The sequence below is a fragment of the Artemia franciscana genome, chromosome 4 (assembly GCF_032884065.1).
Source record: "Artemia franciscana chromosome 4, ASM3288406v1, whole genome shotgun sequence".
Classification (NCBI taxonomy): domain Eukaryota; kingdom Metazoa; phylum Arthropoda; class Branchiopoda; order Anostraca; family Artemiidae; genus Artemia; species Artemia franciscana.
This window is the reverse complement of record NC_088866.1, coordinates 16977945-17003873: the sequence shown is the minus strand read 5'-3', so window position 1 is coordinate 17003873 and position 25929 is coordinate 16977945. Positions and strand designations below refer to the sequence as shown.

General features: G+C 33.8%; 2 protein-coding genes and 1 long non-coding RNA gene across 4 annotated transcripts in view; 2 read left to right on the top strand and 1 right to left on the bottom strand.

Moving 5' to 3' along the window:
- Window positions 1-14020, top strand: part of LOC136026072 (uncharacterized) — a 28892-nt gene extending 14872 nt beyond the window's left edge. The window contains exons 2-3 of one of the 2 annotated variants that reach the window (XR_010617197.1): window positions 8103-8197; window positions 10950-14020. This is a non-coding gene — a long non-coding RNA (uncharacterized LOC136026072). Of the gene's footprint in view, window positions 1-8102 lie in introns of both variants that reach the window. The other variant, XR_010617196.1, reaches the window with a different exon arrangement.
- LOC136026065 (zinc finger protein 501-like) lies at window positions 3868-7249 on the top strand. The gene is made up of 2 exons (XM_065702257.1): window positions 3868-4018; window positions 4950-7249. The coding sequence occupies exon 2, from the start codon at window positions 5003-5005 to the stop codon at window positions 6107-6109; it is 1107 nt and encodes a 368-aa protein (XP_065558329.1). The 5' UTR covers window positions 3868-4018; window positions 4950-5002; the 3' UTR covers window positions 6110-7249.
- LOC136026067 (TLC domain-containing protein 2-like) overlaps window positions 11465-25929 on the bottom strand; it is a gene marked incomplete at its 5' end in the record, with an annotated part of 27418 nt that continues 12953 nt past the window's right edge. Inside the window, 2 exon segments of the mRNA XM_065702259.1 lie at window positions 11465-18482; window positions 24091-24195. Of these exon segments, the coding sequence (XP_065558331.1) occupies window positions 18346-18482; window positions 24091-24195 (242 nt within the window).

Genomic DNA, 25929 nt, shown 5'->3' with positions numbered 1-25929 from the left:
TACAGTAATAACTTTAGAATAAAACTAAAGCAACTGTATATAATGAAACTTTCTTCTGTCACATTCAGTGTATAAATGGGAGTCTATTAAAAATGAAAATTATAAATACTTGCAATAAAACAAAAATAGGTCACCCAACCCCAAATCCAATCAAAATCTTACAGGCTAATGAAACAAAGTTATGAATTATAAATTGAATTGATTTTTTCATTTGCTATTTTAGCTGCCGTCCGTTGACTTCTCGCAGCATTGACCTTGCTTTGACTTTCGTTCGCAAGGTTATTACTCGTTTCGGGCCAATTATGCAAATCAATACTCTTTGAAGTTTTTGACTGGTCTTTAATTAAACTATTATAAATTGAATTTATTTTAAAATCCTCTTCATCTCTATTGATACTAATACCCCCATAGATAATCTTTTTTATTACTATAATTTCTTTGAAACTTTTTAAAAGTCCTACAGACTTATCAACAATTTTTGTCTGACCAAATAAAATATTGTGATGAGGAAAATTATACACGTGTTCCGCTATACCGGATTCAAATGTTTCAGGTTTTTTATTCTGTCTTAGTGAGCAATCTATCGCATTTTTGTGTTGCTGTACCCTATTTTGTAAATTCTGCTGTGTTCTACCTACGTAGAATTTACCACAAGAGCATGGAATTTTTTATACCCCCTGTTTTATAATTCTTGGAACTTTATCTTTTCCATTATTTAGCCATGAGCTTATATTTTGTCCTGATTTAAAAGTTGTTTTTATATTATGTTTTTTTTTTAATTCTCTCCTTAATTTCTGTGACAACATTGGGATATAAGGCAAAGTTATGTAATTAGTTTTTTGATTTGATACATTTTTTTCTAATAATATAGGTTCCAGTAACTTTTTTCCTTTTTTCAATTATTTGAGAAATCATATTTCCAGGATATCCATTTCCTACTAGAATATCCTTAATAAAAATTAATTCACTACTCATGTATTCTGGTGAAGCTAATTTTAACACTATCTACTAAAGAAATAACTGCCCCCCTTTTTAACTTGAATCGGGTGATTTGATTTGTAAGACAAATAGCGGTTGTTATTAGTTGGTTTACGGTAAATTGAAAAAGCCAGAACAAATTTGCATAGCCTATATGTTTGAAATCAGCATAATTATTAAGCCATGTCACTCCTTACTTACTATTGGTTATTAAGAACTGTTTGATGTCAATAAGAGGCACAAAAAGCATCAATAATGCCTGGGAATCTGATTCCCCCCTCAATAGATAATCCCTTCCCCTCACAGAAAATCCCTCCATGGAAAGTTCTTCCCATATAAAATACCCCCATCGGGGAAATTTCCCCCAAAATACTTCCATTCTAGCTGAAAATTATCTCCGAAAAATTTCTTGCAGGCAATTCCGACTGAAAATCCCCCGCCTCCTATTAGAAAGGTGCTCCCCCAGAATATTGCATATGGCAAATCTATCCTGAGGAAAACTCCCCCATGGAGAACTTCTTCCACGGAAAATCCCCTCCGCCAACGAAAAGATACACTTGACTAGATAATTCTGATCCGGCATAACATATTACTCAAAATAAAGGTCTTCTGGCAAGTGTTTGGTGTAAAATTGGGAAACCATTCTTTCCCACCCTAAATGTTTCTCCGCTCTGTCAGGGCCTCCTAAAAGGTCACCTTTAGGAGCAACATAATGATAGCAGCTGTATTTCGCTTTTGAAAAATGTGAAAATTAAGTTTGACTTTCGCTTTCCAAGGAATGATCTCTTGGTGACAGCTACACGTTTGGATATACGAAATTGATGAGCATCTGAACCTTCTTGATGCTTCACTGACAAGAAGGGAATTCTTGTTCAAAATGGTTAAGCCTCTAGTACTGGCGGCTGACATAAGGAAGTTTATCACATCTCCTGTGAACCGAATTTGTCGAGTCAACACTTCAGGTCCCTCCACTAGAATTTGCATTTTAGTGCAGTAGATATTCTTTTGTACGAAGAGCAGAGGGACCTCGAACGGCTTGAAAAGGTAGTTGTAATCTCTGGTGCTGTCAGTGGATCAGCTACCCCAATCAGTTGTGTGAATATGGCTAGTGGGTTTTCCCAGAAGAACTGCAACTCTAAATCACCTCAAGACCATACATGGAAAAAACGAGGATTATTGAATTAAAATGGAATAGCTGTGGGCATCAAGTCATGGCTGATTGTAGAAAAAGCCAAGACAGATAGTCCAATTGAGTGAGAAGAAAAACCTGGCATTAATTCCCCCCTCCCCTCATTGCTGACGGTACAATCTCCCACTTATGCTACACCTCTCATGTCACTCCACAATGCCGAACTAGAGTCAACGTTCTTTCAGAGGCATCACTGATAATCACGCTCGGATTTGTAATTATAATGGAAAATTTTTCATTATTATTGGTAGTGGGAATTATAATGGAAGGTTGTCCAATATATTTTATAGTTAGGAAATATATTGGATAGTACGTCGGGAGAGTGGCAAATATATTGGAAAGTTGGACTTATGCTGAAAAACGGATTTAAATACTTGCCAAGAGTCTCAGGCAGGTTGACCCAAGAATTTAAAATTGACATAGATTAGATTGCCTGGAATGAGAGGTAAACAGGGACGCTTACCTATGGTCTTAGGCAGGTTGAACCAAGAATTTAGAATTGAAACATGAGACGATTAGAAATGAATCCTAGAACCAGAGGCAAACAAGTGTCTAAAGTCAAAATATCAAAATATGGGCCATTCCACAATGAGTGTCAGGCAAGGCAATTGATTCAATTTTTAAACTTAAACATTTGCTAGACTCAAAAAAAGTTAATTTAATACTATTTGAAGAACAATTTAACTGAGATTGCAAAGGGGAACAAGAGTCCAATCCAAAGCCTTCAAGGGCATCCTATCTGCCTCGACTGTTATGCAGGTAAATTTGCAATTATAAACCAAGACAGTTGGGCTCACAAAAAATTCAACTGTCTCTGCTTGTGTCTAGGGCTTGACTGTCTAGGTATTTTTCACAAATTATGGTAGTTTTACGAACAAAAATGCCCAGATAGTTAGCAAAATGGTATTACCCCAGACTAGGTAGGCGAGGGAAAAAAGGGTGAAATTTCATTAATTATAATTATAAATGTGCAACCGGAACCCCTGCCGATAATCCAAACGAGGCTGCTCGATAAAAATAATGATGTGGTTTTGCGTCAAGTAGATTTATATGGCAGACCATCCCAGGATATTAAAAGACCCTTTCCTAGTTGTTGTAATCAATCCAACCGTTGCCTTCTGGAAATAATATTCTACTCAGCTGCCATGGATTGTAGCTTTGGCAAGAAAATTTCTATCATTGCCCGCAACGCGTGCCGCAACAGAAAGGGTTTTCAGTGGTGCAGAAGGATTGATTATTGCTGCTAAGCTCTATGCTTCATTGTACTCAGTTGTATGTTGACCCCTCATGTAAACAAGCTTTGTTTTATACATGGTATCTACAAGTTTGACAAAGCTTTAAAGGAAAGTGATAGAGTTTATTTCTAGCTAAATGTTCTGAATTTTTATTTTGTCTCCTGAAACTGCCTGAGAGTTGACAAAATAGGAAATTTAAAGCTTAATTTAAATTAAACTCTGAAATTTAAAGCCAGAATTAAAAGTCCAATAATATGTTATTTACAAGATATTGATTCTTTTTCTGAAAATTACCTAGGTAAAAAACAACAAATTTTAAATCCTATATGCTAAAGTAAAACTTAGATCGTTTGATACGCTTAGCCACTATGTTCATGCGCACCCACAGCTGGAGTACCTTAATTTATGAGTTGGGAAGGATAATAAAAAAGCTCTTTCATTATCGAAGGAGTTGGTTGGAATGTTTAATTCTAAAAATTTTATTATATCATTCTTAAGTGAGAAGATTTAGTTTTGAAGTAATAAGAAATAATAGCTTCTGTAGCATAAAGGGTGAGAGGTAGGGTAGTCAAAGAAGTGGAATGTAGGTTGCAAGACCAGGAAATCCAGACATGAAGTAAGATATAAACATTCTATTCCATTGATGTTTCATAAATTAGTATGGATTTATGGTGCAAGTAAATTTGTTTGTTTCATGTTTTAGAGCTTAATTTAGATTAAATTTTTAATTACCCATTTTGTTGAAATTTCAGGCAGTGTAAGGTCTCGCTGTCAATCATTTGGGTTAAAAGAAACACTTGTGAGAAGTAAGGATTGATATCTCGTCCTTTTTATATCTCGTCCTATCCGAGGTTCGGTCATGGTAACGAAGCTAAGAAGCAATTGTGGACCAAATTCTGATAAAAACTGATACTAATTTAGTTTTCAAAACTCTATAAGTAGCCAAAAATTCTAAACATAGAACAAACGCCGATCAATTTATGACGCACCGCCGATGATTTTTAGGCGGCGCACCGTCGCCGACTTATTGTGAACTTTTTATTTCACAATATCACAATTTATTTCAATTATTTCAACAATTTATTTCAATATCACAGTTATTTCACAATTTATGTTCAGCGTCGTCGCCGACGCTGAACTTTATTGCGGCGCGGCCTTGGGGTCTACTTATAATAGTGTTGAGTTACTTTTTTAACTGGTCCATTTATGATTCAGGAAACATTTCAAATTTATACTCTTTAAGGAAAAACAAGCTGTTTTAAATTATTTCTTTATTGGATTCTAGCGACATTTTAGCAAACTAAATGATGTGGAAATTAACTGAGGAACTTACAACTAATATTTAGATGAGACCTAAATCAGTAAAATAGATTTGATCTAATCGTTGTATGTTAAAGTGTTGTAAGAAGAATCTCATGTTTAGGGGTATCAAGAGTGTTTTCAAATCTGAAATACACCTTCGTTTAATTTTAAATTCAAGGTTTATAAATGAAATTCAGTAATTGTGCCATGGAAAGACGAAGTCTAAATTTCTTCTCTTCTTCTAGGCGCACGAATTGAGTCATTGTTATAAAGTAATAAATTTGCCAAAGAAAGTGAAATGGGGTGTACAGCTGACTGTGAGAATATTGATTTGAAAGAAGAAATTGACCCATTTGGTGTTGGCACAGTAAATTTTTATGATGAAGTTAAAATGGAGATGCTGACAAATGAAAGCGTGGCCATTGTTCAAGAGAAAGAACCAAGTAAAACGGAAAATGTGCCAAGATCGCAAGAAAATTTTATACAAACACCCACTTTGGAGGCAAGCACCTCTGGAACAACTGGGTACAAGTGTCCTCCTTATTTGAAAAATCCTCTTGATAAACAGCACCCACACAACTGCCATACAGGAAGATCAAATTTACATCTTTACGAGGAAATGCCCAGTTGTGAAAAGCATCAAAGCTGGGTATTAGCTAAGCAGTTAAAAAAGCATATTAACAAAGAGTCATTTCTTTGTGAAGTATGCGGAAAGATGTTTCGAACAAAATCTAACCTGATTTATCATTTGAAAATACACACTGGTGATAGAGCCTACCAGTGTGAATTATGCCAAAAATTCTTTATAACAAAAACGGAAGCATCTATTCACATGAGATTACATAGTGGTGAAAAACCATACGAATGCAAAATTTGCAAGAGGAGCTTTTCAAAAATGTCATATCTAAGACCACACAATCGAATTCATAGCAACGAACGGGCGCACGAGTGTGCTATATGTGGAAAAAGATTTCGTTGTAAAGTTCATCTGACTGATCATTTGAAAACTCACACAGGGGAAAAATCACACGAGTGTGAGATTTGCAAAAAAAAATTTTCTATAAAAGGTAAATTAAAAGTTCATTTAAAAAGACACAATGGCGAGAAATCAAACATATGTCAAGTGTGTATGAAAAGTTTTGTTTGTAAATCAGATCTAAATAAACACAGGGTAACTCATACTAAGGAGCTGGCCTTACAGTGTCAAGTTTGTATAAAAGTCTTTTACCGCCGTGACCACTTAACTAATCATTTGAGACTTCATTCTGGTGAGAAACCTTTTGAGTGTGAAATTTGCGGAAAGAAGTTCGCCCAAAGATCAGGCTTAACCATGCATAGAAGGATCCATGGTGTCAAAAACTTTGGCCATTCTTGGTCCAAACAGGGTGAAAATGGAAGCAAATAGAAATTCTCAGATAACCTATGGACTAAGGCCATAAACTTTAGGTTTCGAACCTATGCGTAAAAGGATCCATGGTGTCAAAGATAGAGGCAAAAAATAATTTTTAGATATTTTAGCTGGGATTTTTGCCTAATTTTAGCCTAAAATAGACATTGTAGCTCAAGGTTATGTTCCCTGTACAAGGTGTTTCTGGTACCCTATGGTTTTGATTCTTCCAATAAGACAACATCTTTAGTATCTCACTGGGCAAAAGAAATAAGAGATGCCGCTACAGCAAAATGGTATTTTCTGCTCTTTTATGCCGCCAAATATCATTTTTGTCCAAAGAGGGGCAAAATAGCACCCTAAATAGCCTATTGATTATTCGTGGCCTAAAACGATAAATTCGAGGTTTCGAGCCCATGTGTAGAAGGATCCATGGTGTAAAAAACAGAGGCCAAAATGTAATTGTCAGGCATTTTAGCAGTGATTTTTGCCTAATTTTGGCCTAAAACAGAGATTGTAGCTTAAGGATATGATCCTTGTGCAAGTTGTTTTATCAAGTTTTTTTTATCAAGTTCGGATCATTCTTTAAGGAAAAGTCTATGTGATACTATTTTTCTGGGCTGACGAATAGATGGATATGAAATTAATTAGTTCAATAAAATGGCTATGTTGTCATTTGGTGAGAGTTTCCAAAGGGAATGTAAAGCCTAATGCCAAGTCATAGAAGTGAAAAGGTGGTATATTATGCAATGTCTTTAATAAGTTTTTTGTCTTGTAACAACCATACTACCATATGTGGATTCATTCTGGTGAAATACTGAGTATGATATATGTCCCAAGATTAGCCCAAAAGTTGGGTTTAATTATACATACGGGACATTTTGCTAAAAATTTATAACAGAAAAGTTGTTTAACATTAAGCCTTAAAGCTTTGTATAAATATTTTCACTAGTGTATTTTGTTGTCGTGTTTTGGTGAAATCTGGTGAAATGTTCTGTGCATCAAATCTCCATTAACAAAATTTAAAACTTCACCAATTAAAAGCTTTATTTTCAAAAAACTGTGTATATTTGAGGAAAACTGATCAATAAGAAAGACTGTGTTGTTTTAATTAGAAGATGCTATTGCACCAATTAAAATAAAGTCGAATAAGAATTATTCAACATGCATACCTCAGGGTTAAGTAGCAAGGTAATTGAGATTGGTGGTAATTGAAACCATAACTATCAATGTTATCAAAATAGTTCATCTGCATCATGGTTGGAGCTGTGGCTACTGCCTAGCAAAGAGCAATTCATGGCCCATTGTAACAGAAAGTTTGAAAAGGTATTTTGAAAAAAAAGCTGTCAAGTGAGGAAGAATTATTATTTGAAGGTGATTGAGGAATGGTAAGTGACGTTTCAGCAAATCTAAAAATAAAATAAAATACATAAACATATAAAAGAATTACAGTCTCCCATTTTAAACAGTACGAAAAATTGATTTTGGAAGCGATATGTCTCCTCTTTTTTTTCCAGGGGTAACCGTATCCCAACTAATTGTAAAACCTTGGAAGAGGATTTATTTTAAAAAATCCCCATATTTAGTGCCCTTTTTAAGTACCCTTTTAACCTCTCATAGAACAAACGTAATTTTTTTTCACGATTACGCTCTATTAGATGTAATTCTAATTACTTCAGTTGTTGGCTTTTTCCTGGCTGCACTGTTTTCTAATTAGGAAACATAATTAGGACACTTAGGAAATATAATTAATCCAAATCCTGTTTTATTAAGAAAGTGTTATTCCAGTTCATTTCTCACCTCCTACAATTTATTAAGAAATTATATTAACTTTAATGCTAGAATATAGAAAAAGTTACCCTTGTATGTGTTACAGTATTATGAATCATTGATATTTGGAGAAGAGTCCTTTCACCTAGGGCACTGCCACATCATAGGGCGATGTTTAAGGGCTATTTTAAAAGAAATTACTTCATCTAGTGCCTTTTTTAAGTAATATATATATATATAGCACAAATGGATTTTGTAAAGAACGATCCCTAGGAAATCAAGCAGCCGAGTCACACAAATAAGACATCATATCCCAGAAAAGCTTCTGCTCAAAGGGTACGTGAGTTATATTATCTTTATTATATCATGTTATATTATGATTCTTTAAGATATCCTGAACAAACATAATTTCAGAATAAAGATAAGACATATAATCTGTTTCAGTAATATTGATTAGCATGATAATAACATGACTGCCGCGAGTGAATCAGAATACAGAACTTTGCCTATAAGTAGAGAGCAAAGCGGGCTCTATATTTTAAAGCATTATAGCGTCACTTTTTTCGTTATATATCACTCATAGAAAAACACTACGGCTTGTTCTTCGTTGAAATCTAGTAAAGACCAAACCAAAGAGAGTCAGGCAAAAAAAATCATTCAAATATTACACCATACCACACAAAAGCAAGTTTCAAAAGATACGTGTGATTTATTATCTCTTGTCTAAAGATGAAACTAACGTCATCATATAGGTTTTCTATAACGGCATTTATGTTTGTAACCTACAAATATGACATTAATCATCTTGTACGTGAAGATACATTTTTCGTCTAGATTTTTATTTTATTTTAAACATTATGTTTGGTACTTAAAAAAACACAGCGGTAGCTGCAACCTAGTAAAGGACGAACCACGGCCCGTAATAACTGAAAATTAAAAACGTGTTTTAAAAAAGGCAAGTAAGAAAAATTCGCTATTTCTAGCTGATTCAGGAACGGTAACTATTATCTCGATTAGTCTTAATTGTAAAATGCTATTCTGCAAACAAATTTTTGGACATTTCGAAAAATAGCCTGAAACCCCCTAAAAGATAATGCCAGAGCGAAACAAAACGTAGAACATTGGAATTACCATGGCCAAAAATCCTAAATAAAAATCTCACAGCCCAGTGACTTGCAAGCAAAGAAAATCACTTTTTTGTATAGGCAACACTGATGTCGTATTTTTTTCTTTTTTTTTCTCCTCTGCTAGCGGGTTGCTGGAACGTCATACTGAAAATTTTTATTTAATTCTACCTCTTTACACCCTCCCCAGAAGTTGCAATTCCCTTCCATTCCTCTGATTGTGTGTGCGCGCCTGTTTGTGAATAAGAAGAAACTGGCCAGATCCAAAATATATATCTTGAGTTCCACCAAAGCGCAAAGAACTGTTAAATGTGGCACGTGATAAATTTGGTGTTAAGAATGTGTGGACTCATGGCGGGCACATTTTAGCTAAACCAGAAAATAGTTCTGCCATCTTAAAAATCAGGTCACTTAATGACCTAATCAGTGATCAATAATCCATTATTGTGATATGTTGAATCAATATTCAGTTTGTTTTGCTATTTAAAACTCTTTGTTTTTGTATCCTCAGTTTTTTTCTACAAGTTTCTTGTTGTTTTGTTGTTTAGATATCTAAGAGTTGCAAGCTTTCAGTGGGTTAATTGCAATTACCAGTTTTTTGCTCTTTATGTAATTAATGTCTTTTCATACTGGATTTTTCGAAGATATTTGATTACTGAATCAAGTCTGATTTCTAACATGATTTCTGCTAAGTTTCCAACTTTTGATTTTCTTTTTCAAGGTTTTAAATTGTTGTAATCCCTTGTCAAAATCTATGCAAATATTTTTGTAATTACCAGTTTTTTTTTTCCTCGTTAAGCAAATTTATGTAAACTTTTCCGTGCATGAAAATCTTCAATTTTTCCACATAAGTGTGACAACGTCATTGTAATGCTGATGAATACAAAAACTATGTCACTCACATAAATATTTCAAAATTAAGGCTGTTAATGAATTTCTCCATCTTCTGACACATCTGGATTGTTTTTTGGCCAGAATATTCCAGGATACCAGTTTTCCCGAAAAAAATATCGAGCCATTTTCGAGAAAAAATAAAAACATACACAATTATTGCTCACTTTTATAGATATAAGTACCAGGTGCCCGGCGGCGGAACCGCCAGGCCCCGGTACTCGACACGCTTCTTTGTATTGATTCTGATTGTCCCTTATCTTCTAACCACAGATAATTTGAGCCTTTTCTTGATGTCATGACGTCACCACAGGTTCGATACGACCACCCTGTGAAAAATACGGATTCTTTTTTTGAAATAGTCGATTTCTTAGATTTAGATCGTCTTTGTGGCAAGTCATCGCTGTTCCTTGTTTTCCAAGCGTAGATTTCAGTGTCTAATTTTGTTCATCTTTGCCTCAGAAAGTTTTTTCCACGCTTCTTGCTTTAGCAGTTTGAATTCATACATTATCTCATTTAATTTCTTAATGCGTTATAGGTAACAAATACGTCTTTTCCAGTTTCCAACCGCAGATCACTGTTCAAAATTTCGTTTACAATTCAATGTAATTCTCGCTGTCTTTTGTTCCATGCCTTTTTCTTTAACTGTTGCGATTCTCACTTTCGCTAGTTTTCTAATCACTTTTATGTGTGCTTTGTTTTCATCAATCAAACCCTTAAATATTTTAAATAGCCTTAAATTAGAATTAGCGCCTTAGTGAAATTATTTTTTTTTATCTTTAACTTTTACCTTGGCTTGTCTTTTGGCATTATGAAAAACATAACGCCGAACCTTTGTTTTTTAACAAAGGCTGATGTTTTATCAGGTTTTTGGTTAACGTTCTTATAAACTATAATGTCGTAATTTATAGCTATATTTTTTATCGCTTGAAGCTTTTATAAAGTGTTAACCACTTGATGCATTTTAAACACTTGCCTAGGCATGAAAGTAGCCAATAGCTTGACATGAATTATCGCACAACCGATAAAAGCTGTCTGATTAGTTGAATTTGACGCCTAATTTTATATTCTAGATCTGGACCCTTGATCGTAACTTGTTTCAGTCAAAAGCCGAATTAGAAGAGTACATTGGTTGTTTGTAAATGTTTTCCCTCATATGCTCCTTCCCTCCTGTGTTTCTTCATTCTCAGGCTCCTTGTTTTTTCCTAATTTCACTTCTGTGGTTTTTCGTCAGAACATTTTTGTGTCCTTACTTTAAAATTTTTCAAATTCCGTTTGTGTTATATCATTTCGTACGTTTAAAGCAAATGAAAAACTTCAGAAGATTATTTTATTTTTTTGTGAAAAGCCCATATAGTTTTGTAAAACTATAACTTACATTTTCAATCTTTTGGGCCATCTCCTAAGTTTCTAGGACCGCGTATACGAGGTCGTCGGAAAAAAATAACACACAGATGGCCATGTCTTTATTTATTAAAGTACTCTGAAAAGGGAGTTCCCGAGACACTGTGTGGCGAGACCCATGGTCAAAAATAGAAGTTGTGGGCAGCCACGTGCCTAAACATACAAACAAATGACGCGTTAGAAAAAAGTTTTACAAAATTTATTTCAAAATACATATTTTCGATAAAAAGCACACTGTTAATTTTACAAATATCGGTTTTATGTTTCTTATTAGATAAATTTTGTGACAAAAGATATAAAAATAGAATACAGATATTAACAAAATAAAATCAACTGCTTTAAAAACGGCTGACAACACAGACATGCTGATTTATTATATTATAATATCTCCACCTTTTCAAAGAAGATAGAAATCCCCACAGAACTTAAAAAGCAGCCTGACAGCAAAATTCGTGTACATTAAAACGGGAATGGCGAGGAGGAACCAACCTGAATAATAGTCACACTAACGCCTCCCAGAAATTTTTTTATTTTTTTTTTTTTTTTAGCTACAGATAAGTTTAGGTGAAATTACTTTGAAAATGCAAAACGATAGAATGAATCAATGGCTTTTATTCTAAAGCAAGCCATTTGTTTTATGGAAACAGATAGACTATTAATCCATTTAAAATGACACCTTGGTTGTACTATCTAAACCCAGAGAATATAGTGATTTTGCCCCATAAATGGGAGGATCAACTTAGCATTACGAAACAGCTTGCACATATTGAGTAAATAAACAGATTGACTAATCCAATAATAAATTTAAAAATCAAAACCCAATGAAATATCATATATCCCCCACAAGTCTCTATGGCCGGAAGTAATGTCAGCTGGGAGGGGGCACGCTCCTCCACTAGATTTGCCTCCCAAAAATTTAAGAAAATATTTCTTTGGGGATATTTTCATCACAAATTTCCTTTTTCGTATTTTTTATTTCAAAAATTTGATCCCCCCCCCCCTTAAACTATTGTGAATTACACCATTGATGGCCTGGAATACAAGGTGGTAAAAAAAAAGTCGTACCGTGCATTTAAAACTTATTTTATCAATCAAAAGGTTAAGTTTGTCATCCTATTCATTTTGTAGTCAGAATAATTATTTTTGAGGTAGAGAATCTGCCACCTGACACATTAATGGATACGATACAAATCCCTATCTAGCACTGAGGGGCAAACAATGAGCCAACTTACTTGTGTGTACCTATTTTTTATGAAAATATCTGATTTTACTGCAAAATAACTGAGAATAAACTTTTCTTTCTAAAGTGTATAGATTAATAGACCGTCCGGAGGCATGGGGAAACGCACAAAAACTGATCAGTAGTATGGGAAAATCGATCGACTTTGGGGCTAGAATTTTTTCTAGTTTCCCTGTAGTACGGATCAGTTTTTCATGTGTTGTCGAATATGAGCATTTTTGAAAGTGGAAAGCAGGTCAACTGATAAGCACGCCAAAATTAGAGATTTGATGGTTCTTATCCAGAACCTTCAGTTTTTATCCAACATAAGTAATTTTTTGTATAAAACTAACTCAAAAGAGGAAGATACTTGGCTAAAAATAAACTTGGCTGAGAGACTTAACGCGTACAAGTGCATGTTATCTGTGCTTTTTAGGAAAATTTTGCACTTATCGTTCACTTTTATTGTTCACCCTCGTACCGATTGGTTTTTCTTATCAGTTTTCCCATGCGTCTGAATGGACCATAAATCTAAACCTTTTCTTCCTTTCAGTTTTAGGTCACTGAGCAGCCTATCTTGCAAATACTATTTTGTAAATAAATTGCCCCAATAGCCGTTAACTCAAGCAATACGGTAATCAATTTTTGTTCCAACAACATTGGGGAAAATTTTTTGAGGGGCGTTATGCACGAGTCCGTTAAAGCTGCGTTGCTTACTACGACTAACAACTCATCGCAGCACCGAGCCGCCTGAGGCCAATACAGTTGTGCACACTCCTCCTCCATCCCAATCTATTCAAAGCCTCCCTCTCGACACATTCCCGGAAAGTTCCTATAAATCTTTTGCGTTGAATGGGTTGACTGAAAAAACCTACCGGATTGTATTAAACAAATTTCTCCAATTCAAAAAATATTTATTTTACAGTTAAACCTTGGACTAATCTTCTTTAGCTTGACGAAAATAACTTCATCTACTTCAGATTTGCCTGTGAGAGTTATAGTAACAACATTATTGATTTGACCGTCAATACGACGTGAGTGTGCCAACATTTGCTATTTTGGTTAATAAAGCATCTTGTCTATATTTCTTCGCATGTTGAAAGGGACTATATAATTTGGGATTATTTCCTAATAGGTATTAAACTTCATAGTAATAACGCTTTATGTAGTTCTTGTCCCCAGGCCATCTGAAAAGGTAATATTATTGTTGGTTAATTGTTAGAAATATTGGGAATTGGATTTTTTTTTTAAGCTTGGCTCTTATTGTACTGTTGAATTATCTTGCGACACAAAAACTACCTGGGGTTATTAAGTAACATATATTCTACTAGGATAAGTTTACTGCTCTCAACTTCTATACGCGCGGCAACAGTGTTGACAAATATGCGAGGAGGAAGGTGGGGCTAATGCATTGTTATTGTGTTACATTGAACGTTGATATTAAGAGTTCATCAACGCAAGATTTAAAAAAAAAAGGCATCACTTCGCAAGCAAAAAAAAAAAAAAAACAAGAACCAAAAATGGGATCAACAAGCCAGTGCTAACTCTTTAAAATCATCAAGGAAAAGAAACAAAATCAAGCGACTTATAGTGGGTTTTGAACAAAGGATTTAAAATCTTAAAAAAACAAACTCATGAACTTTTTAATTCGGTGTATCACAATCTAGAAAAAGGATATGTCACTTACGGATCTGCCCTCACACATCTACCAATCTCAACCCTTAAAGAACACAGGTACCATCAAATGTGTAAGTTCCGACACTCAGTATTTTTGAGTAATAGACCCTACTACTCCTAAACGCTGCAGCCTTCCCAAACACTCATCATAATAACAAACTTGAACTAGTGTACTGCAGAACTAATCATTTCATTAATTTGTTCGTTCCTTTTTATTACTAGTTAGGTGATAAATCATACTTGGTGTCTAGTAAAAAGTAGCGCAAATCAGTCGCTGCACAAGCCGTAACTACGACAGCCATTTTATTTAATGATTCGTGTTTAATAAGCTTATTGCATCTGACTTAGAATTTTGACGTTTAATGTAAAACTACAATTTTGAGTGGCGCTCAAAACAATAATTGAAACCTATTTCATTTGCATAATTGTTCTTTATTTGCATTTTGTGCATCAAAGCTCAAAGAGCAGCAATTTTTCCTATACAAACGAAAATCCTTGATATGTTTATTATATATATATATATATATATATATATATATATATATATATATATATATATATATATATATATATATATATATATATATATATATATATATATATATATATATATATATATATATATATATATATATATATATATATATATATATATATATATATATTTCTGAGCATTTGCATCGCTTTCATAAGAGATTATTACAGCTAAAATCATTAAATTTAAAAGTTTGGGACAATTTGGGACTACATCCAAATAATGTCTTTATTTTTTATTAATTGACAAGATGATGCCAGCAAACCATATAATAAGTTCTGTACAGTGAACCATATTAGTACAGCATTTGGAGGAGACCTATCCATCTATTCGAAAGGAGGCTTCAACTATGGAGAAAATATCTTTTACAAATAATAGAAGAAAGGAGTTTGTATTTTTGGGGGGAGGGGGGATAGAACAGGAGGGAAGTAAATCTGGATGGTGAGGGATAAACCCAGACATCTATGAACTTACTTTAGCAATGGTCTTGTGGGATTATTTCAGTTTGTTTTTTATATCTCTTATCTCACTATAGTATGATAAAACAGAAATCTGTTAAAAAAAATTCAAAAAAATTATGGCACTCTATTAAAGCTAATCGACCAGTCTATCTATAACAAAGAGCACACCACCCCGAACATAGACTATTCCTAAATTGAATTATAATGTCTATATACATTTAATGCAAAATTGTGGGCGATTAAGCAAAGTAAGGCTTAAACAAAGGCACAGTTATATTTAGACATCCTGATAGAAGCAGAATAATCGACTATTTCCAAGAACTAGAATTAATTGTTTTTTTCCAGGATCAGAACAATTGTTTTTCGTGAAGATCAATTGCAAAAATATATTCAATTAAAAAAAAAAATAGAAATAGCCCTTCTAAATATCCTCAGGCGGCTATGAAATTACTTTCCACTATCTATATTTTCATCTGGTTGTTAGTTTAATGGTAATTCTTTAATGAATATTCCTTCAGGGGACAAATTTCGCTTCAGTAGCCAATTTTACTTCACCCGGTGGAAAAAGTCAAATTTTTGTTTTATTTCTATTTTAGATAAGTTTATAGGAATTTAGTAAAGGCCTGGTGTGACACGAGCCGTAGATAAACAGAAGATGGGAATCATTCAATCTCGCTGTACTAAAACGAATTAGCTTCAGTGCCTCTTACCCCTAATGAAACTAATTAGTGGTAACAGTAATTACCACTAACTAATTAGCAGTAACGCTGACTATTCTATTCAACAAAAAAAAAATTCGATGAGACCGTTCAAGAACTTCTTGAAACAGAATTGGTTTGACTTTCATGTCCTGTTATTTGTCTTGTGTTGTGAAAATAGTTTTTTTAATATTGTTTTTACTTTACAGTTTTTAATGTCTTATTATTTTTTCAAGAGCTGAAGATCTTTTAATTTTACAATTTTTCCTTGGGGGAGGTGCTAGATGGTACGTCTTTTTTTTGACACTACAAATCCTTGCGTACTCTTTTATTTTAACGATAACCAGATTTTACGATTAAGACGAAACTGAACCGAAGCAAAATTTCGAACAAGAATGGATTAATAGTTTCAGAAATAGTTTGCTTAAATATTATGATTCAGAATACTTTGTTTTACGGAATATGTAGTTTACCTAACGTCGGGATATTAGCTAAAACCAAATCCATTCTTAAAAAAATTAAGCAAAATTCCGGGGCTAGCTACAGCCATTCCCTTGAAATTTAGCATAGGGCAGCGAGTCAGAGAGCTGGTTGTTAATTGCCCACCTGTTATCCCGTACCCAATAACCAAACTGAAACGTTTAAAAGGATTGAGCCTAAATCCCAATAAATAAGCTTAACCTTATTATAAATGGGTAGAACGTTGGTTAAAATCTGAGGATTTGCTAAATATCTTTGTAAATGAGGCTTTAAAGAGTTTCGAGGCTTTTAAAGAGGCGCGAGGATTAAGCACAGACAAAAGCGAAACAATAGAACACTTCATGGCAAACACAAGCAAAAACATCATAGTAACCAAATAATAACAAAGCTATTTGCAATATTGGCCTAACTACTAGAAAAAGCAACAGAACAAAAAACGGACAGTGGTAATTAAACACAGTATGTTTCACAACAAGATTTCACAGGATAGTAGAAAAAATCCGAAAAAAATTCCAGTTGCTTTAAAAGTTGGTAGTATGCATGAATTTTCAGGCATACAAAATGCGGCAAAAATCACTCCAGTACCAAAATCTCTAATTTCCAACGTCTTCTGCGAGTTTTATAACAGGATATAAAACGTTTTGAAGAATTACAATATTTTAGAAAATCGTAGGAGCAAATGAAGATTAAACAGATAGAACCAAGCGTAAGCACTTGTATTGTTTGAGGGATGTGAATCTAGTCTTTAGTAAAAATGTTGCATAACGTTTTTAAATTACCGCAATTACCATGTTTATAAAACAAAAAATAGCACACTAGCATCCGAACACAACACGTGTTATACGAGGGGAGGGGGGAGGTAAAATCCCCCTTCACGGGGGAATTGATGAAAAACTCGTTTGCAATAGACCATGGTGAGGATGGGGAGAAGGGAGCAAACGGTTCTCCAAAATTTGCCACATTAAAGAACAAGATTGTACTAAAATCCACGTAAAAATTGTGCGGGCAGGGGGTCCCTTAAATTGGTCCAGTGAACCTTAGACTTGAAGAAAAAGAAACATGTTTCTAAAATAACTTCTTCACATTTTATACCCCCCCCCGCCCAATCCTGAGCGAAAATCAACGTTGGAAAATACAACAAACCTCTGTTTACTACTATATTCTGATTTTCAACGTGGGGGGGGGGTCCCTTGGACTATTTGATAAGGCTTTGTTGTGTGAAGACAAAATATCAATTATATAAAATAAAACCTAGTCAGTAAACAACATTTGGTCAGTGCTGCAGTGATGCATCAATCACACAATTAGATAAACACTGAACGGCTCGCAAGGGTTGAAATATTCATCTATTTCAGTTTTGCTTGCGGTGTACTAAGTGATCCAAGGTACAAATATTAGGTATGAATATTTAAAAATCATTTGTAAAACCGTACAAACAGAATTTCTGTTTGTACAAACAGAAATTGTCCCAATTGGTGCGACAATATCCAAATAGAAGTAACAATATTTCATATTTCACCAAATAATGTTTTGATTATGCCACTGGCTACATACAGGACGACTAAACAAAAACTGGTTCATAAGAAAGTAAGGAGTTGATGTTGACCGTAAATATACAGTGTTTCTACCATTGAGAGATTATTTATCATTAGCATCATAGCCGGCACAGGCTTAGTCTTCTTTAAGGGGTAGGGGGATCATTTGTATCAAAGCAAATTTGGGCCATATTTTTTGGGGTTCTGTGCGTATCATTTCAAAAAAAAATCGCGCAAGATTTTTCAGAAGAGGCCCTTTTTGGCAAATCTAAGAACATATTTAGTCCACTACCACATCCCTCCACACTTCATAGCCATTCACACAATTTCTCAGACAATACTGTTAATACAGGAAAATACCCGAATTCCATGTAATCCTATGATCAATCTAAATAAGTAATCTCTCAATGTCATGAACGAGCCCCTTAGTCGAAATTATGGTTTGATTTTCTTTTTGTTATTATAATACTTTTGTCTTCTTTTCATCTTCAATTGATCCACAAGATGGTACTACCGTTTTCTTCCGTCTTCGACCAAAGTCAGAGCTTAATATACGGAAGAAGAGAATAATGCTCATAAGGGTTATCACACTCAAGCCTAAAAAGTAAAAATATTGTTTAAGGATTGAAAGTCAATTCAATTAATACTATCGAAGAAGTAGAAGAGAATAATATACGAAGATGGGAATAATGCTCGTAAGTGTTATCATTCCCAAACCTAAAACTTGAAAATACTGTTTAAAGGCTCAAATTCGATTCAATTAGTTCTATAAAGGTTAAACTATTCGAGTATTCAAAACAAGTTTTAAATTTTGACTGCGTTACAGTTAATTTAAGATCCTTGTTTTTGGGAGTCACGCTCCAAATAGCCTCAAATTTTTTCTTTCTTTTGTAAATTATTTCATTATAGACCATTGGTGCCTCAGAGGTTCTTTGCATTGCGGTATTTAGGCACGTTAGAGGTAGGTACTTAGAAATCCGAGCCCTCTGAATGGAGTTTTAGAAATATCAGAGAACAATATAAAAAAGAAGAAAAAAGGTGGAAAAGAGAAAAAGCACATATTTAACTGCTTTACTGAGGTATCATATCAACATGAAGCTTCAAATTTAATAAAAAGGAATACAACAAAGAAATTCAATAAAAAAAGGTCAACATTAAAAATCAAGTGAACAAATTACATAAAAAAACCTAAGAAAAAGATTATAAGAAACTTAGAAGAGGGCCCAAATGATTGGAAATTGTAAGTTATAGAAAAACATAAGAAAAAGAGTAGTCAATACTATATAGAGATTTTACAATACTCCGATTTTCTTTCCCTTCCTCCCAAATACATCATTTTTTCCTTTTCAGCATTATGTTACCTTAAACTTGAAAAATATGTCCAATGTTTCTGTTCACCCTTCCATCTCCAAATTGTGTTTGCCAAGCGACAACTCCTTGCTGAATTTGTTAAATTCATTGGCGGTAAGCTAACAGATTCAAACATACTAGCAAACAAATTTGCTCCGAATTAAGCTGTTTAAATTTATTCCTTTGGCCCCTCCATTTATTCCTTTGGCCTTTTCTCCATAAAATGAGTTTTTCTCAAACTCTAAATTAGCTTAGATAAATATTTTAATAAAATAAATAAATATTTAATTAAATAGCTTTTGACATTTTTTTCTTTGTGGATTTGACATAAAACAGATAAAAAACACTTTCTAAAAAACTTTGACATAAAAACATTTTCTCGAAAAAGATATTATTGATCTTAGCAAATACAGATATTTCAGACAATTTCATCACAATCTCATCCAAGAATTATATTCCAAATTATTTCTAAAAATATATTCAACATACTATGTACTTAACTATGATGGCATTTCAAAATAACTAGGTATGTTACCTCTGTCCTTCAACCTGGTATATTAATCCAATATACATATATATATATATATATATATATATATATATATATATATATATATATACATATATATATATATATATATATATATATATATATATATATATATATATATATATATATATATATATACATATATATATATATATATATATATATATATATATATATATATATATATATATATATATATATATATATATATATATATATATATATATATATATATATATATATATATATATATATATATATATATATATATATATATATATATATATATATATATATATAGGACATGTCTTTGGTTGAAGATAAACCGGCTTGACCTAAATATAAATAAGTCAAATTTTGTTATCTTTTCACGGTCCCCAAATTATTATCCTTGGATTACGGAAATAGCTACACCGAAGGGAATCGTTAAGCGGTCAAAATCCGTTAAGTACCTTGGGATTATTATTGACGAAATGTTATCATTTAAGTGCCATGTAAAAGCTATAAGTAGAATATCATCGCGGAATTTAGGGGTTGTCCGTAAATTTAAATATTTACTTCCTTCAAATGTTATACGGTTATTATATTTTTCTCTGATTCATCCGTATATTTTGTATTGCTCGTCTGTATGGCTTGGGACATTCCCCTCAATACTTCGCCCAATCCGCGTACTGCAGAATAATGCCATTAGACCAGTTTGTGGAATAGGGAACCGGGATTCGGTCAGGTCAATGTACAGTAAGATAAATATATGTACAGTAAGATAAATATATATGTACAGTAAGATAAATATATACAATGTACAGTAAGCCGGATTGCGTGATTTTTATACACTGGTTTTTATGTATAAGTACCATTATGGGTGCGTTCCAGAATGTTTTACAGGAATTTTTCGGGATAGATCTAATATTCATGATCACAGAACTCGAACAAGTGGAGATATTGAGGTTCCTCGCCTAGTTTCAAGTAGGACTGCTTTTTCAATTATTTATAGAGGGGCTAAGCTATGGAATAAGCGTGTTCCAAGTATCAAAGAATTGCCCATCAATCAATTTAAGGCCGTGCTGCGTGTGGGGTTTTGTGGTAGGTATACCTTTGAAATAGATTGAAATTGATTTATTTAATATTGGAAATAATCGTTTATTGTTTTGGTTTGTTTTTTTGCTTCGGGATCATGATATTATGTTGTTTGATTGTGTATGAATTATTTATGTAATTTTTTCTCCCGGTACACGGTTTCACCTTTCTGCTTTAATATATATATATATATTAAAGTGCCAAAACCCTATAGGCAAGTGTGTATTCTCCTGATGAGCCCTTGTGTTGGGTTGTTGCCTCTGAATTATTTGTCTTTTTTTATGTTTGGTTAATGACGACTTATACTTACTGACGACATGACTGCCTGTCCATGGATTATTCTTTATGGTTGATTGTGTATGGCTATGCTGTTTGACCTATGTGATTGTATGGATGAGTAGGGTTAAGGCCCCATTCAAGTGCTGATCTATATTAATCACTAATGTAGGGAAACAGTCTTCTCCTCCTGTCGTTTTTTTTATGTGTTTGTGCTGTTGGATTGGTGATTTCTCTTTTCATTATATATATATATATATATATATATATATATATATATATATATATATATATATATATATATATATATATATATATATATATATATATATATATATATATATAACCTTTAACTCTTCTCTCCTGCGCTCAGAGAGTGCACGAAGCATTTATAATACAACCACTTAATAGGAACTGACATGATACGAGATTTTGGGTGATCAACACAGTGAATTCTGGTGGGAACAGTATGGGTTAGACTGGCTTATGCATCAGCATAAGGAGTGGGTTGACAGGGGTGTGAAACACGGCTAATGGTTTTTCAAGGTTTCAAGTCTTGAAACCTTGAGAGGTTTCATGGAACCCTACTAAAGAAGCACCAAACATACGGATTACGTGATCACTTATCATTTATGATTGAAGGCTGGGGTTCCACAAAGTAATATTCCGGATTCAACCTTTTCCTTGTATATAATAATCAATGGCATAATAGTAGTTTGTTGAACAATCCTATATCCCTTCAAGGCTCTTACAGCTGATAGAGGTTCAGAATCTTTATTTTAGTGTTTAAGAACCTTCAAATATTTCAAGAGGAAGAATATTAAAATATTTACAAAATTACTCGGGTTATTAACTTTTCAGAACAATTTGCAAGATGATGCAGGGGTTAATCAAATCATTTAAGACATGGTTTAGCCAAACATTCCTCTTGTCTGGGTTACTACAGATATTATTATTAAATGTACAAGGTAATGAGCATTAGGGATGTTCCTGAGGTTACTAAATAATTCTATGTAAAAGTAGATAATATTTTTAACTTTGAGGCATTCACAAAGAAGGATTTTGAAGAATGTATGAAACAATTAAAGTAGAAGTAACAGGGTGTACGCCGGTGAAATTAGTTAGTTTAATTTTTTAGGATGGTTGCAATAAAGCAGCGTGTTCAACAACTGGAAAATTCATGAATCATTTGATAGAAGTTTAATGATTGCTTTAACCACATAATGATTGATTCCCAAAATTTTATCTATAACATCGAAAAGAGAAATTATCCCCCTCAAAATTACAACCTTTAGTTGATTTGATTATTCAGGACAAACGAGCTGACGAGCCATTTTTTACCGCTATATATTTCCGTAATGCCATCATTTTTCTATCCAAATTCTATATAACACATGTTGCCGACCACATGTGCCTTGCCTACAATGGAAACACCCATACTACCACAGTAAGAATTCAGAATTCAGGGTTAGAAGGACAAGCTGTAGCGTTCAAAAAAAAAGACATTGAAAAAAAAGATTTCACGAGAAGCCAATGAAAATCCTGCAAAAGTATATTCACTCACCTCCTCCTCCCCTTGTGAATCTTTCTCTCCGTACACCAAAATTTCAAAACACAAAAATAAAATACATAATTAAACAACACGCTGTAATTGCATACACGAAGAAATATACTAGAATAAGTATTTGATAAATGGTGTGCGTGCAGCATAGCACATCCATTTGAAACCATCTGCATTGTGGGTTTCCTTATTAAAAATATATGTCACTTTCTAATATAAAAGGTTCCTTTCCCTATTTATTCAAATATTATCATTCCCCATGATTCAGAGTAGGGCTAAAAGGAAAACCTGCACTGACACTGAAGAGCAATCAAACGATAGAAGAAAAGACTTGACGAGATGTCAATGACTCCGCCAATACAATTTTCAACTACAAGAAGAAGCGCTTTGGAATGAGCATGTGATAAATAGTATCATGTGCTATCATATGCTACATATGCTTTATGGACCATCTTCATAGCAGGTTGTCCCACCAGAGTTATGCGTCAGTGTTGGCGGGGGAAGGGGGTGTTCTACTCCACATCTCCAACGGTACTGGAGAAATCTCTAATGCCACCAGAGTAACCTGACGGTATTTCAGGAATCAGGGTAACTTCTACGCGCCGCGTATTTCTAAGTGTCCTGTCTCAGGCGGTTTGCATAAAAACCGTCAGAGTTCTGACAAGTGTACTTTCCCCGTGGTAAAAAAAGGTCCACAGTACTTGGCCCCAGGCACCATAAGCATTAAACTCCCCAATTCTCTTTCTTTCCCTCGGGAAAAGATCTCTTGCTTAGCATAGGATTCTCTTCCTATAACAAGCTAATCTAATTTCAGCCTCTATCTAGGCTTCAGACCCTACCTAGGCTAATCAAATAAGTCAAAGGTATAAAATAAAAGAAAGCTTACTTTTCACTTTGAACTTATTACAAGAATTAAAAAAAAAAAACAAATGTCTCCTTGTCCCTGAACCAGCAAAGTCACCTGGATGCAGCTTGTCGACTCCAGCCAATCCAAAACCCTCACCAAGTGCAACGTCAAGCTCAAATGAATTAACTTATTCCCCTTTTCCCTCCCCGTCCATGTCGACCAGAATTGCTGTCCAAAAATATATTTTTAACCAGAGTGAGTCACCCTTGTGATTGCGCAGTTATAATCCGTGAGTTTAACTGTCTCCGCAGTCAAGGAAAAAATGCCGTTACTATTATCAAGAGAAAATTACGGATTACCACGCAAAAGAAAGGAGATAATTAAGAGAACCAGAGAAAAAGAAAAAGAAAGGACGATTATTTCTAAAAACAAGGACCGAAGATTCCGACAATCACTTCCTCCAAAAGAAGGCCCAAAAGATGCAAAACTTTAATGATAAAACAAGGATAAAATAGAAACCTAGATATGAAACAGAAAGGCTCACCAATGCTACCAACCGTGTAAGCAAGAGTTGGTATTTCATCCCTGTGGATCACCAGCCATCTTGTCATCCAACCCAATGTCAATATCCTGAAGACTAGGAATGTACCTGACAAAAAAACATAAAAAGAATTAACAAAATAGAGTGAACAAATATAAATATGAGATTAGAGAAGTACATAAAGAGAGTCAAGAAGTTTAAGAAAACTAAAAATAGAAATATTTATGAGTTGAAAAAAAAAAATAAATAACTAGTATTTCAAAAGACAATCTTAAACACAGAACAAGAACTAAAAGTTTCAGCTATATAAAATTTGCACCCACCACTTACTTTTCTGGCCCACTACCTGTGCAAACGACTCAAATTTCTAGAGTGTTTTCTGTGTAGGTTAAAATAGTTCATCCACTAAAAGGAAATAGTAAAGCTCATCAAAATGATAAAGACAAGAAGAAGCAAGCCAATTCAGGCTTGTATACCAGTTCAAAAATGAAATTATCTGATCTTTATCTAATTTACTTTAAAGGCTTTTAGGCCTATCTGACCAAAAAAAAAAACACAAAAAGAACGATTTTACCAATACATAAATAGGATTTTTTCATTAATCTTAAATACGATTCTGCTGGCTAGAGAAAGGCAACGGTAAGCTATAGCTAGAAATTTAAACCAAATATTCGTTCCCACACATATACAATTTTCGTCGGATGACGTGCAATACAGCTACCGAAATGAATTTTGACACCTGTTAAAAGCAAGTTTTATAGCTTCTTGCTATCCGTCACATTTCAAGGGTGCAAATCCTCTAAAATCTGTGCATAGGTAGACTCTCTACAAATTCTAAGGTCCTTCAGTAGAAATAGCCTTGCTGGGTTCTTGCTATAATTGGCAATCAATTTTGATATGGAATTTAAAAAACCTTCACGTTCAGTCAGTTGTCATGTTAAAAATTCCACCCTCCGAAAGGAGACCCAAGACGGTCAATCATTTTGATCAAAAGCGTTCGTCAATCGATTGACGTGTGCTTCAATCGACCCTTCAATTAACCCTTCAATCTTGACCAAAACTAATATCAGGTTTAATTTTAATTCACGGCCAAATTTTTAGCTTTAGTTCAGAGTCGGGTAGTGAAGTGTCTACCGGTTTGAAATGCAGTCTAATACTGATTTGGCATCTTCTGCATGTACTTTGGTTGCAGTCAAGCGAAAATAAACAGAAAATAAGAAACGTCGTTGGTTTACAACTTCTTTTTCTGCTCGAACGCCTTAAACTCGTGGTTGAAATTTGTTCTTTACATTAATATTCTTTTTTAGTTCAGAAACAGTATAATCTGGTTTCAATGTCTTTACCGCCAGCAAAATCCTTCAAAAGCCACACTTTTCTTACTTCGGTTATAATAGTCTCTACTTTCATAAGTCATAAGTCAGGGTGATCCCGGGATAACTCTTAAAATCCTGCAGTTGGCTTGTGACTGACGCAATACTTGAACAAAACTAGTCTAGACGGTCAATCACCCTCGTCAACCGCTTGAGTCATTTAAGCTTTCTATCAATCACCGTCAACGCTTGACTCAAGCGTCAAACAGGTTCCTAGACGGTGAATCATGCTTGAATCAATCGATTGACGGAAGCTTTTGATCAAAATGATTGACTGTCTCGGGTCTCCTTTATAAGTGAACCTTAGATGGTCATATTTAAACTCTTTTAAACGGAGTCGATCAAATAGAAGAAAATATTATTCCTATTACCTGGAATACATCATCATTGGTACTAGTGCCTCGAACCTTACTAAAAAAATAAAAGCTCTAACAGATGACAATTTTTTTTCGTACAAAAGTGACTAAGGAAC